The sequence below is a fragment of the Notechis scutatus genome, chromosome 4 (genome assembly GCF_049901735.1).
Source record: "Notechis scutatus isolate UNSWTSFEM ecotype Mainland chromosome 4, rNotScu1.2, whole genome shotgun sequence".
Taxonomy (NCBI): Eukaryota; Metazoa; Chordata; class Lepidosauria; order Squamata; family Elapidae; genus Notechis; species Notechis scutatus.
Genome location: NC_142012.1, coordinates 24299523 through 24313726, shown reverse-complemented (window position 1 = coordinate 24313726; position 14204 = coordinate 24299523). Strand labels below are relative to the sequence as shown.

At 34.1% G+C, this 14204-nt stretch overlaps 1 protein-coding gene across 1 annotated transcript in view; it reads left to right on the top strand.

Annotated features, from left to right (window-relative positions):
• The window catches only part of COL25A1 (collagen type XXV alpha 1 chain), a 121279-nt gene that overhangs the window by 85753 nt on the left and 21322 nt on the right, over window positions 1-14204 (top strand). Inside the window, exons 21-26 of the mRNA XM_087962949.1 lie at window positions 2704-2748; window positions 6125-6169; window positions 7666-7746; window positions 10270-10332; window positions 11074-11124; window positions 12347-12373. Coding sequence (XP_087819075.1) covers window positions 2704-2748; window positions 6125-6169; window positions 7666-7746; window positions 10270-10332; window positions 11074-11124; window positions 12347-12373 — 312 coding nt within the window. The remainder of the gene's footprint in view (window positions 1-2703; window positions 2749-6124; window positions 6170-7665; window positions 7747-10269; window positions 10333-11073; window positions 11125-12346; window positions 12374-14204) is intronic.

The window sequence follows — 14204 nt, the reverse complement described above, 5'->3', positions numbered from 1 at the left end:
CATGTTTATTTAAACCAGACATTGGTGTAATTTTCAGTGGAAATTTTAAAATGCAATAACTTAAAAAGAGGTTGGTTTTTCCTATAACTTAGTTTTCTTAACTATTTTTAATCATATTGGTTGCGTTAGAAGATACAGCACATGTTTGCTTCAAAATTGTATTTTTTTCATTCAGTGCAATTGATATGAATTTAATTGCCATAATAAGTAATTTTTGAACAGAGTCACTTGAAATTTCAATGCAACCACTGTCCATTAAAAATATTCCTTTTCTATTCAAAATCAAATAATGACTAAAAGGGAATATTTGTATTATTTAAAAATGTGTAAAATAATATTAACTGAAATTGCAACTAAGTAATTGAAAACATCGCTGACCCTCTATTTTTATACTTTCCTATCGGCCTTCTTCACCTCTACTTTCATTAACTTACAGGTAAAATGAGTTGACATTGAAGTCAGCCAAATCTAGATAAACAATGAAATTTGCAGGAAATATAAAGCCAGTTTAGTATACTGACTAAGGTGCTGAACTAGAAAACTGGGAAATCATGAATTCTAGTCATTCTTAGGTATGAAGTCCGTGTGACTTCCAGATTCTTTCACCCTAACTCCCCTTAAAGACTTGTAATGAAAGAGAAAGTGGGAGTATTATCTACAACACCTAGAGTTGTACAAAATAAATGCAGGTTATTGTTATTATGATGATAATGATAATATTTTAATGGGTTATGGCTTTTATAATTCATGTAAGATAATTAGGTGTTAGTAGTATTTCAATGAAACTTTTGCTTTATTTTATTTATTATAGATCAAAGTTTTTATATAAATAGATTTTTATTATTTCATTGCTGTATAGCACTCCGCATGAAATGCTAATTAGTATTGAAAGGAAAAAAAGGAAGCTAAATGACAGCTTGTATTATTGATTTACTGTAGACTTACATTAAATTGTGGGGCTTAAGGTCTCAAAGGCAATTCTTATTCTTCTAGTCTCTAGTGCTTATTGCATAGCAGAGTAGAGAAGATCTCTGACTAAAATCATGTAGAGCAAAGATTGACAGCATCAAAGTCTGCATGCCCCAACTTTACCCCAAATATCTTAATTGTTGCAATCAGGCTTGCATTAAAAAAAAAAACCCAAGCTAGATCTTTGTCTTGTCCTTTCTATTTTTAGGAGTTTAGCTCCTAAACTCCTAAACTCCTGGTGATGCCATTCCAACTCTTGGAGGAAATTGAGGTGTATGACTTTTTAAAGATAAAAACATAAAATTTTAAGGATGACCCCTTTGAGTAGATACTATTAAAAGTCTGTAAAGAGTGGGCAATTTGTTTTTCAGTTATACCCTGGAAACCAATAATGACCACTAATTACCAACCAGACCATATTTTATCCTACTATAAGGCAGTCAAATAACCAAACTTTTTCTAATGGAACTCCATGCAGATTTGTTTTATCCAAGACTTATTTACAAGATTTACAGTTACACAAGTTTACTAATTAGAAGTATGCAGAGAGGAGGGCAATAGTCTTGTAGTTTTCCTCTCCCAGTACTTTCTGGATAATTTTCTGGTACTAGGGAGTCAGTCATTTCTGAAATGAGATTATAGTCTTCTCAACTGGGATTCCATGAGTCCCTAAGCTCCACAAAAGGTCTGCAAGAGATCATGATTGAAAAAAAGATACATATTTTTTTAACATTGCATGCCATGTAATTCTAGTGCTCATATTTATTGGAATTTTTATGTGCTGGGATTCAGCTGCTGGGCTGTTGCTTTGCTAGTGTTGTACATGTTGTAAAGCATTATATAGGTTTCATATTTTTGGTGGTTTTTATGCAGGGGTAATCTGAAACCTGAATATTATTTCAAAGGTTCCTCCAGGGCAAAAAGTTGAGAAAGGCTGTTTTAATCTGAGCCAGGCATGATTTGTCATACATATCCTAACCCCACTATTTTTTTGTGTGTCCTTTGATCATGTCAGCTGCTTATTTAATCCATAGAATTGATACATTCTTAATAATTCTTCGATACCATAGTATAAACTATATCAGATTTAACCCGATCCTTACCTTGTCTTGATCTCTTTGGCAAGGTTGTAAATGAAAATTAATGTACTTTTTAAAAAAAAATCGTGCTAAGAGTCAGATTTTCCTATTCTCCTGCAAAAAGAAACATAAAAATAAAATCCTAGAAGCCTTGAAAATTAATTCTATTTAATTCTTCCTGCAGGCATTATGTTAAGTAGTATATATTACAGGATGGCTAGTCTTTAACTGGGAATAGGCAGCCTTTTAAATGGCCATACCTCTCTAGGGATCAAGTAAATTGGCTACTATTCTACAATCATATTGCATGTCTTGTCTACCAAAAGTGTTTAGTTTGTTAGGGTCAGATTTCATCACTGCTGTTTAATGTCATTCTGATATACAATCAGAATGCATGTCTTGTCTACCAAAAGTGTTTAGTTTGTTAGGGTCAGATTTCATCACTGCTGTTTAATGTCATTCTGATATTTAATTGTACACATTTTGTCTGTCTATCTGTATATCGTCATCAATTGTCATTGATGTTGTTAGTCCTTGACTGTTTTTAATGCAGTTTTCTTGTTGTGATGCTTATTTTGCATAACAGAATATGTTTCAGAAACAAGTTTGATGAATATATGTGAATACTGCAATAGTGAATTAATTTTATATTTAGGGTCCTCCAGGCCCACCTGGACCCCAAGGATTGCAAGGATCAAAGGTGAGCATATCAATTGTATTTGTGTAATTATCAGTACAAAGCAGTATGTATTTGGTATAATTAATCATGACATGTGAAGTCTGTACCACTGTGTGCTTTGAAGATCTTACAAGACACTAAGATGATTCAAATAAAAATATTTAATTCAACAATAACAAATTATTGCATACCTGCTAAGTTTGTTCAACAAATTTAACAGAATGGTAATTTAATTTTCTTATATTATTATTGAAGTGCTTTGAAATAATTTTAAATACCAAGCATTTGTAAAGCAAGATTCTTTAGTCAATTATGCATGGGAATACTATTTATGGAAGAATTTCTTGGTGTCCCAAAGAATATAGATCTATCCATTTATTCCTGGTCTTTTGTGAAGCATTAGAGAGAGAAACTTTGTTGAACCACACCAAGAGTCACCAGTGTTTGTTGTTTATTATTATTATTATTATTATTATTATTATTATTATTATTATTATTATTATTATTATTATTATTATTATTATTATTCACACAGTCAGCCACAGTTCAGACTGGGTTTGGCATTTTTGTCTACCTCTCAAGTCCTTACCAAGGACCTGGGATAGGCAAATCTGGATGTTTGATGGTGTTACAGATATCGTTGCAGGATAGAAGCAGTTCCAAGTAAAGGCGCTTTCTGCAATTGATTGATGGCAAATTTGTCAGTGCCTATGGTGTTCAAGTGGTGTTCCAGTTGGTTTGGGACTGCACCCAAGGCACCTATTACTATTGGTACTACTCTTGCTTGCCTTTCTCTATAGTCATTCTATTTCTATTTGTAGGTCTTTGTATTTTGTTATTTTCTCCAGTTCTTTCTCTTCTATTCTGCTGTCATCAGGCACTGCCATATCCACTACCCAGACTTGTTTGTCTTTGTTATTGACAACTGATTATTGCTGTTGTTGTTTGTTTCAAGAAAACATATTTTGGAAGTGAATCAGAATTTCTAGCTCAAACTAAATGACAAACATTGGTTAGTTCAAAAATTGATGTAGGTGCCAGGCTTCCGGTTTGAGTCTCTTCGGCGACAGACCGAAATCCGTGATCGTGCGTGGTTTCGATCTGTGCTCGCCACCGGAGTGCCCCGAGCCGGCTGGTTTCGGAGCTAAGCCACCCCTTAGAGGTAGTGAAGAGGGGGGAGACTGCCAGCAGGGTCGAGGAGAGCTGCATCTCTTTTCCCCAGCTGGCCATTGCTCCCTTTCCCGAAGGTGGTTGCAGCGGTGGTCAGAAACGGCCACCTCAAAGAAGAACTGAACTGGAAAAGAATGTGTAGGAGGAAGATAAGAAGAGAAAGTTTTGGTCAACTGGGTTAAACTGAAAAAGCAAAAACGTAAGGTACCCTGGAATTTAAACTAAATACCATTGTTCCCAAGAAGATTTTGAAGCAGCGAAGGAGAGAAAAAAGGGAAAGGATTAGGTTTTTTTCTCTCTTCCTTTTCATATACTGACAGCTAAGAGACTTAAGCAAGAAATTGAAAAAAAAAATCCACTTTGACATTAATAGACATTTAAGCTGAAAATAAAAGTCAAAGGGATAATAAAGATTTCTGGATATTTAAAAGTTTTTAAAAGCAGAAAAGGAGAAAAAAAAGAATAAAAGGGTAGGATCTGGAAAAATGGAGGAGACTGCCTGGAACTAAGGAATGGAACTGTAACTAAAAGGAACTTACAGTGAAACTTTAACAAGATTCCCCAAAGATACATCCTAACTGAAACAAAATAATAGAACCCCAGGAAGAGAAAGTGGAAAAAAGAAGCAAGAAGAAACAGCCTTGGGTTATTTGGATTACTTGGTGATTTTTGGTTTTTGCATATAAATGACTAAAACTAATCGGTTGGTTGTTTAAAAGTGTTTAAAATGGCATCACTCTTAGAAGAACTGAAATGGAACTTAAAAATGGAAAGAAGATGCACAAGAAGGGAGAGGTTCTTTTGGCTTTGTATTTCAGTTCTTAGAAATTGAGATCTGGAACTATGAGAAATAACAAGAAACGCTTGCAGAACAAGAAGATCGGGACAAAGATGAAGCCATCTTTAATGATCAAATAATTTTAAGGGGGGGGGAAGGAAAGGGGGGGAAGAGAGTGAAAGGTTTAAGACTAGAAAAAACAACCAAAAAGAAGAAGAGTTTGAAAGATAAGTATAATATTAGAAAGCAACAGAAGAGGGGATTACAGAATTAGAAGTAGAGAGACGAGGGGGTAAAAAGTGGAGGGAGAAGAAGAGGTAAGGAAAAGAAGTTGTAAAAGACAGAAACAAGATATAGAGAAACAGGGAAAAGATATAAGGATTGAAACCATAAGCCTGTTTAGAGATAATGGGTGAAAATTTAATTGTAAAAGGGATTCTGCAAAGGTACATAAGATAGCATTGTTATATTACAAATATAAATAATTTTAGAAAATATGACTAAAATGGTGGATAAAATATTCACTGTAATGTAGTAGAATGTTTGTTAATAAATAAATGAATTAAAGTGAATGGGATAATTAAATTAGGAAAGGATGGGAACATTTTAATTATTATTAATGATTTATAAAAATGTAAGTGAGAAATATGGGAAAAAAAGAATTAATTATGGAAAGTTTATAAGTGTTCCCAAGGAAGTATGATATTTAATTGAAAAGAAATGTTAAAGAAGTTAAGATTTTAATGAATATTAATGATAGAATTGAATTGGAATGGAATGTGTGATTTATTTACATATATATATAATCTTTTCTTTTTAAGAATATAGTGTGTATTTTAAGAATGTACCAAGCAGAATTCGATTGGAAGTTATGTATTACATTGAATGCTATAATCTTAAAGGTATACATTGAAGCTTAAATAAGAGTTTGAATGGATAAAATTAAAAGATATAAAGGTGTCATACTCCAATTAGTAACTACAGGGGAAAATTTGTTTAATGAGAAAAGATAATATGAAATTGCAACAGGACAGACAAAAGTATAAATATAATGATTTGAATTGAGATGAGATAATTAAAATAAAGTTGAGAAAATTAAAAGAGGGGAAAAACTATGTAGAAAATATAAAACGGTAATAAGATATGGAATAGAACATAAAAATAAGCATGAAACTGAGTTTGTGTCTGTATGAAGAAGTGATAACCTGGGACCATGCTATTTCCCAAAAAAGATGTTTTATTTGTATTTTGTTTTTGTGAAAACCCAAATAAAATTTTCCAAAAAAAAAAAAATTGAAGTAGGTGCCTCTGATTTCTTCCTTGTAGGAAGAAGCAAGAAGGAGAAAGCACATTGATCAAGCAGACTTATTTATTTCGTATTAAATTACATTATATTCCAGATATAATTACCACTGTGGAATTAAGATGGAGTTGGATTTTATTTTGCAGGGTGAATCTGGATCACCAGGATTACCTGGTGCTGATGGAGAGCAGGTACTTGAACATTTTAATGACATTACTATTGATAAAGGAATATGATATGATATTGGTTCACTAAAAATTGAATATTTATTTATTTATTTATCAAGCGATTATAAGACAACTGGTATAAGTATAAACATAGTTATGAATACATGAAATGGATACATATAAGAAAAATAAAAAGAAACAATAGGACAGGGACGGTAGGCACGTTGGTGTGCTTATGCACTCCCCCTATAGACCTCTTAGGAAAGGGGTGAGGTCAATAGTAGACAGTCTAAGGTTAAAGTTTTTGGGGTTTGGGGAAGAAACCACAGAGTCAGGTAGAGCATTCCAGACATTGACCACTCTGTTGCTAAAGTCGTATTTCCTGCATTCAAGTTTGGTACGGTTTACCTTGAGTTTGTATCTATTGTGTGCTCTTGTATTGTTATGGTTGAAGCTGAAGTATTCATTGACAGGTAGGACATTGCAATGTATGATTTTATATACTATACTTAGATTGGACTGAAGGAGGCATAGTTCCAGGTTTTCTAGGTCTAAAGTTTCAAGTCTGGTGGCATAAGGTATTCTGCAATGAGTAGAGGAGTGGAGAACTTTTCTTGTGAAATATTTCTGGACTTTCTCAACTGTGTTAATATCAGATAAGTAATGTGGGTTCCAGACTGATGAGCTGCATTCAAGTATTGGTCTAGCAAATGTTTTGTATGCTCTAGTTAGTAGTGTGATATTACCAGAGAAAAAGCTATGTCGGATTAGGTTAACAATTCTTAATGCCTTTTTGGCTATGTAGTTACAGTGGGCTCTAGCACTTAGATCATTAGAGATGAGTACTCCAAGGTCCTTGACAGAGTTTGGATCATCAACAAGGTCTTGACTATTCAGCTTGTATTTTATTTTTTGATTTTTTTTTTTGCCAATATGTAAGACAGAGCATTTATTTGTTGAGATTTGAAGTTGCCATTTGTTTGACCCTTCTGATACATAGTCAAGGTCTTTTTGAAGGGTAGCAGTATTGTCTGTGGTGTTGAATAGCTTTACATCATCAGCGAAGAGAACGCAGTTGCTCTTAATATGATCACAGAGGTCCACTGTAGTGATACCACTGAAATGTACCACTACAGTACCACTGAACCAAAGGCTTTACAGAAGTCTATGTAGATTGCGTCTATTGCTTTGCCCTGATCGAGTTGTGTAGTCCATATGTTTTTGCAGTGTAAGAGTTGCAGATTACAGGATAGTTTTTTTCTGAAACCAAATTGTTTATTAGAGAGTAGGTTGTTTGTCTCTAATATAATATAATATAAAAGAAGAGAGGGAGGGAGGAGAGAGGAAGAAGGAAATATTTTGCTGCAGAACATTTTCCCTATCTTTGAAGAATAAAAAATACTACTAGATATTAATGTAATTACACTTTCTATTTCTGAAGTTAATACAGTTCAAATTGATGTACATTGTTAGTATAATGTGTACATTGTTAGTTCATTGTCATAAATATGCCATTTCAGGGGCCCAAAGGATCAAAGGGTGATCTGGGTGACCCTGGAATACCAGGAGAAAAAGGAGGTATTGGACTACCAGGTTTGCCAGTAAGTTTGTTTAAAATTATATTTGATTGCCTCATTTCTCATTACTTCTTCAGTATCTTTTTCTCAAAGACAATCATTCATACTTCAGAACATGTTACTTGATACTATTGAAAAAGATTTACATAAAGGAAGGACAACAATGGAAGACAACGACAAAAGAGTAGTAGTTTTAATTAATTTCAGATTAGTGGAACCAAAGAAATGACAGCTTTGAAGGAAGCTTTGAAAGAAGAAAAGAAATAGCAATTTTTTGTGGAAGGAATTCCAAGTGTATGGTCAGTGTAAATGCACTGAACATTTAAATGTACTGAACCTACATGTGTTTGTATGTGTGTAAATAAAAATCATGAAGGTATAGAAATAATCATTGTTGGTTTATCTTCCTTTGGAAACATTTAAATCAACTACTTTGATGGTAAATCAGTTAATTGTGTTTTAACTCCAAGATGTGACAAAGCTAACTAGCAAAATTGCAAATAAATATGTTAATTAAACTTAGTGGGAGATGAACTGATAAAGCAGTATTTAAAGTATTCTCTCTGACTCTCTGACTCTGTCTCTTTCTCTCTCTCTCTCTGTCTTTCTATCTCTGTCTCTCTCTGTCTCTCTGTCTCTCTCTGTCCCTGTCTCTCCCTCCCTCCCTCCCTCTCTCTCTCTCTCTTCCTCCTCCTCCTTCCCCCCCCACCTCCCTCTTTCTCTCCCTTCTTATTTATAGTGTATTATTAATAGCCTTATTTATAGTGTATTATTAATAGCCTGACCAGGTCTCCTGCATTACAGGAGATAGCATTCCTATGAAAACATTTCCATATTATCAGGCATCTTTAGGCTCTTACTGTATATGTAAAATGAAAGCAGCTGTATATAGAATCCCACTGAGGAGATAAAGAACTAAAAACACTGCTGGTTTGTTGGGGCACTTATTATTCTTCCCAAGTGCACTTCTCCCACAAGGGTGATGATACAGTTTATAAATTTAAAGTTCATATCAAGCATAGGAAATCAGCAATGAATGAGGTTCAAATGAATATTGATGTATTGCATGCTAACACTCTTTCCAAGAATCTGAACTACTAATGGTGAAAATAAACTGGCAGTAGATAAGAGTCAATAGAATTCAAGCTGGGGTGGATTTATATCTCTTGTGGGTGTGAAGGGATTCAAAACAATGACATGCTTGACCCCTCCCTTGGTCAGCTTGGTCATCTCTTACAGTTCAATGTTAAACTCAATTCAAGCTCAAACAAAAAAAAATATTTGAATATATCTGATATTTTTCTTGTAACTAAACTTCTTTTATATAATATGTATGTTTCAAGTTTCCACAAGTTAGCTTGCAAAAATATAGCAGAATAGAATACAAGGATTGCATCCAAATAATTCCACATTCAGTTCCTGTTATCTCCAGGGAGTATGGAGGGATCTAGTCAAAGGCTCTAGACAGGCATCATTGGTCATTATAGAATAATTTCCTCAACCTGATGCCTTTGTTGACAAAGATCCTGCATTAAACAGCATATTCTGAATATCAGAATTATTTTAACATCAAAATATAAGGCCCAGACTAATCACAAATCTGACAATTGTAGATGTGCCAAATACATAGACATACTCAAAGTTGGGCATTCTGAGGATAGTTGTAACTAATTTTCAACACATCAAATCCTGTAGGGACACCTAAAAAAAGTTTCTGATTACATGACTTGAGTTGCACCCAACATCTTGAAATAACTGGAGCTGGTACCCAGTGTTGTGACAGTGAGGAGATTAGGGAGGGCCAGTCCTGGAGTCTGGGGAAGGCTCAGATGAGTGCTCTGCGTTGGAGGCAGAGATGGGACCAGGGCTGTCCAACAGTTATCAGCTGCCTTCGGAGTCGGAGATCAGTGGAGCAGAAGAACAGCTGGAGCCTGTTCCTGATGTGCGCATGCGCAGAGCTGTCAGGAGAAGGGAACAGTTAAGGAACAAACGTCAACTTGGGAGTAAAGGCACTGGTGGATGGTGAATGGCCCCTCCCATAGGGAATAAATAGGAATGAAAGGGGAGTGGTATTTGCAGGAGACAATTAATTCATTTAATCAGTGTGAAGATCTGCTTATCTAAGTTTGTGACTCCCAGAGACTCCTTGCCAAGTATTTCCTTGTACAGCATTGCATACAAGGCCTGGCAACTCTCCAAGCCTGATAAGGTCTGTGGTTGAAAGACTTGTTTGTCGGGACTTTGCTGGATGTGAATAATAGAAATTCACATTAGCCTAATAAAAAGGTGTTTTGTCGAAACAAGGAGTCTGTTTCGTGATTTTGTGACGCCTAGGTCAGATGACCCAGCACGGAGTCAGGAAGCCTAATGATCTTTCAATGGCTTTGGACTGAATTTATCTGCATGGAGTATGAGGCTAGATAAAAGCATAAGACAAATTATGTCTTATGATTAAATAGTAAGGTGCAACGTGATAAGTCATGCTTTATTGCAGAAAAGTTCATCAGCTGATGACAGTATGTATGATAATTCCATAACATTTTTTAGGGATCCAATGGAATGAAAGGAGAAAAAGGAGATGTTGGATTACCAGGTCCTCAAGGTCCCTCTGTGAGTCTTCCTATATTCTTTAAGTGTTGCTTTAAATATAATATTTTGGTTTTCTAACTACAGGTAGTCATTGCATAATGACTGCCCTGTTTAGTGACCATTGGAAGTTATGACCATGCTGAGAAGGCCAATTTTTGCATTTATGATCAATGCAGCATCCCCTCTGTCATGTGATCGAGATTTGGCTGCTTCATAACCAGCAGGCATTTACAACCGTGGCATAATCCTACAATCAATATGATTTATTTATTATTAATTGTTTATTTAAGCCATTAGTAATAGCCACCTGTTTTTTAACCAGCCCCAAGCAGCTCCCAATCAGAAATTAGAACAACATAATATCATATTAAAACTATGAAACTAATCAGATCAGAACAATAGAAACAACACAATTAGCCATTTATGGGCTTCACAGCCAAGTCACAGAATCAATGGAGAAAGGTGAAGTAAAAATGAGAAATCGTGGTCACATGAAGTCTTGCTTAATGACCGTGGGCAATTCGCTTCCTGATTGTGGTGCAAGGGGCATAAGTTTTGCTTAATGATTTTCATTTTAATTTGCAAACTGCCCTGGGCTTTAGGAAGGGTGATACAGAAGTGAAATAAAAAAACAACCACAACATGCTGTAACAAAGGGTAGCACCACTAGCACATCCAATTACAGCTAATTGCATGGTCCCAGCAGATCAATGAACCCATCTGTAAAAATGATAAACTTATTTATGCATATATTTTACGCAGATTGTAGGACCTCCAGGTTCCCCTGGTCCACATGGTCCACCAGGACCAATGGTAAGCATTTTTATCCATTTATTTATTGTATATTCATGAATTAAAGCAATCCATCAGTGCTTCCTGTTCTTGAAAGTCTAGATGTCCACATAACAAATACCTTAGAATTACAGGGGTTCCTAGTACAAGAGTTGCGGGTGAGGGGAAGTGATATAATTTTTTTTAATGAATTGTAATATAGGCAGATATACGAAAGAAGTAATTTTGCAAAGATGCTTTTGATTATATAAATGTAAGCAGCAAGATCCTATTGATTCTGTTTCCAATAATTGTTTTTCACATATTTTCAAAATCTTTAGAAAACATTTTGGAGCTGAAAATTGATAGAGGCTTTTAATTTGTTAGACTTGGCTTGGCTTTTATTAAATAACTAGCTCTATACCCATGCTTCGCTACAAAACTATGTGATTGGGCTTAGTTTTTGGGGAGGAAAATAAGGGGGTAATTGATTGTGCCTCTGCCTACCAGCATCCATTGGTATTCATCTGGCTAGCGTCCTGTCAGTGTGTGAGAGAGTTGAGAGCTGTTTAGAAACTGAAACATGGAAACTGAACGAGTATTTGCTTTGTGAGCAAGGAGACAGCAAGGAACCTGGGTGTGGCTTAGCTCAACTGTTCTGTACTAAAGCTGGTTGCTGCTGTGAAACTGAAACTCCTCTCCTCTGCTTGTGTTTTGCATTTGGAACAGATTTCTTTTCAGGTGGGGAGGGGGAGTAGAACTCCTTAGCACTAGAGGTGTTAATAATAATAATATAGGGAATACTAATGCTCTGATGGTCATTTCGAAAAATCCTTTCTTAGTGAGCACCTCGAAGCCAAGAGGAACATAGGTGCCAAATTTCAAGTTTGTAGGCTTTATGGTTCTCGAGATTTTGTTATGATGCATGAGTGGTATTTCACACACACACACACACACACACACACACACACACACACACACACACACACACACACACACACACACACATATTTATTATATATATATATATATTATTTATAAATATATATATATATATATATATATATATATATATATATATATATATATATAAAAAATATATATAAGATATATTACTTAATGCAGTTTTCCTCAGCCATCCCTTCATAAGTTATACACATGAACACATCCACATGCATACACACATAGAGAGCCCTTCTAATCTAAATATATGGAAATAATATAGAAGTGCATCCTTTAATTGTTATTTTTTATTTATTTTTAGGGACCTCATGGACTTCCAGGGCCAAAGGTAAAGAATTTAGTCCACAACTAAAATCATTTTTCCAATTTGTTATACTGTCATACTCATTAATCATGTTGAGGTATGCACTTAAAATTTTGTCCTTGTCTCATTTTTCTGTGATTTTTTTTTAAATATTCGTAAACCTTTAAGCAGCTGCTAAAAATAAAATGTCAAAACATATATAAGGATTTATGGCAATTTCCTGTGTCTGTTCCATATCAATTTTAGCTAAATTAGCTTTCTATAATGTTAATTATGGAGAGCCAGTATTAATATTTAGTTGTCTGGTGATAATTTCAAAGTATGACATTTGGAATTACCTTACAGAAAAGTTTAGAAAAACAGAGGATGGGTGTTTATCTACTTAAGAAGTTTTTTAAAAAAATATTTTCTTCTTCACTGTTGTCTCAGTCTTCTAATCAAGCTCATTTCTTCTCTTAACTGAATATATTCTTTTGAATTATTTTGCCAATCTTTTTATTTGAAAATCCATGTTCCTAACAATACCACTTAAAAATCCACCCTTGCAGTTCAAAATATTATTTATAATATATGGGAATTAAATGTGCATGCAAACACATTGTTCAATATTTAGCCAAAAAGAATAATTTAAACCCTAATAAACTTTAATGCTATTTGCATTTATTTCATATTTCAAAGTCTTTTTTTTATAATGCATCTTTGTAATTACTATAACTTTATATTAAAATTCTAATATTTTATTTTAAAAAGAATTAAATATGCCATGGTTTATTCACATTGGTTCTAAGTTCTCTTCTTCCTTAATGAAATCAGGTGTACCTTTCTAGGAATCTCCAAATAGTTCTTGCTTTTACAGTTTATATATATATATAGGGAAATCAATATAAATTTTATGCTACTTTTTAAGAATCTGGAAACCATAAAATCCTATTGTCAAAGACTATAAATTAAACAAAAATACACATGGTTCCTCTTTAGAAATGTCATGAAATTCTATTTAGCAGAGGTAAAGAATTATTTCTACATATCAATTCTTTGTAAATTGGGAAAATTCACTGATAATTATCCTGGTTATTTTTAATTATAAATGTTGATTCAATTAGAAATACAGTATCTAGGTTTTTTTTCAGAGCAAAAGAGTTCCCTTATCAGAGAATTTCAGAAACTTCAAATTTTAATAACTTTGATTGTCAATAAGCATTTAATTACTTTTGGGGTAACTATTATATTGTGATCATTAGAAAGGATAAGCCAATGTACCACAGTCTTCCTCTGTTTAACTGATAATAGCCATGCTTAAAGGTTTGGAATATATTTTCATGAAACAATGCATATTTTAGTTTGCTATCTGAAGAAAAAGCCAGTTAAGGCAATGTAGAAAAAAATACTTTGTAATTCTGATTTGATTAAATCACATTCACATTTTTCTGGCTTCATTAATTTTGTTGAAAGTCTGAAAAATTATGAATGGGCTTGGAATACATTTGCCAATAAGCAAAATGACAGTAAAACTGTATCCAAATTATTCAGAAACATTCCGAAGTGTATGATTCAAACATGCAACTTTATGTAGATTGTTTAATGACACCTATTTTAATAGGAGTCATGACTATTGCCATACAAAAAAAATTTATGATCTAAGCAGTGAGATGGTCTATTTTGATAAACAACCAGATTTATATTCATATCCTTCACTGGCTCTCTTCTGTCCCAGCTTGAGTATCCCTGTCAGCATCTTCACAAAATAGCATTTATGCTTTTATATTTAGGGTGAACCAGGGTTAAATGGTCTTAAAGGATTGAAGGGTGAACCAGGTCACAAGGGTGACAGAGGGCCCCTTGGTCTCCCAGTAAG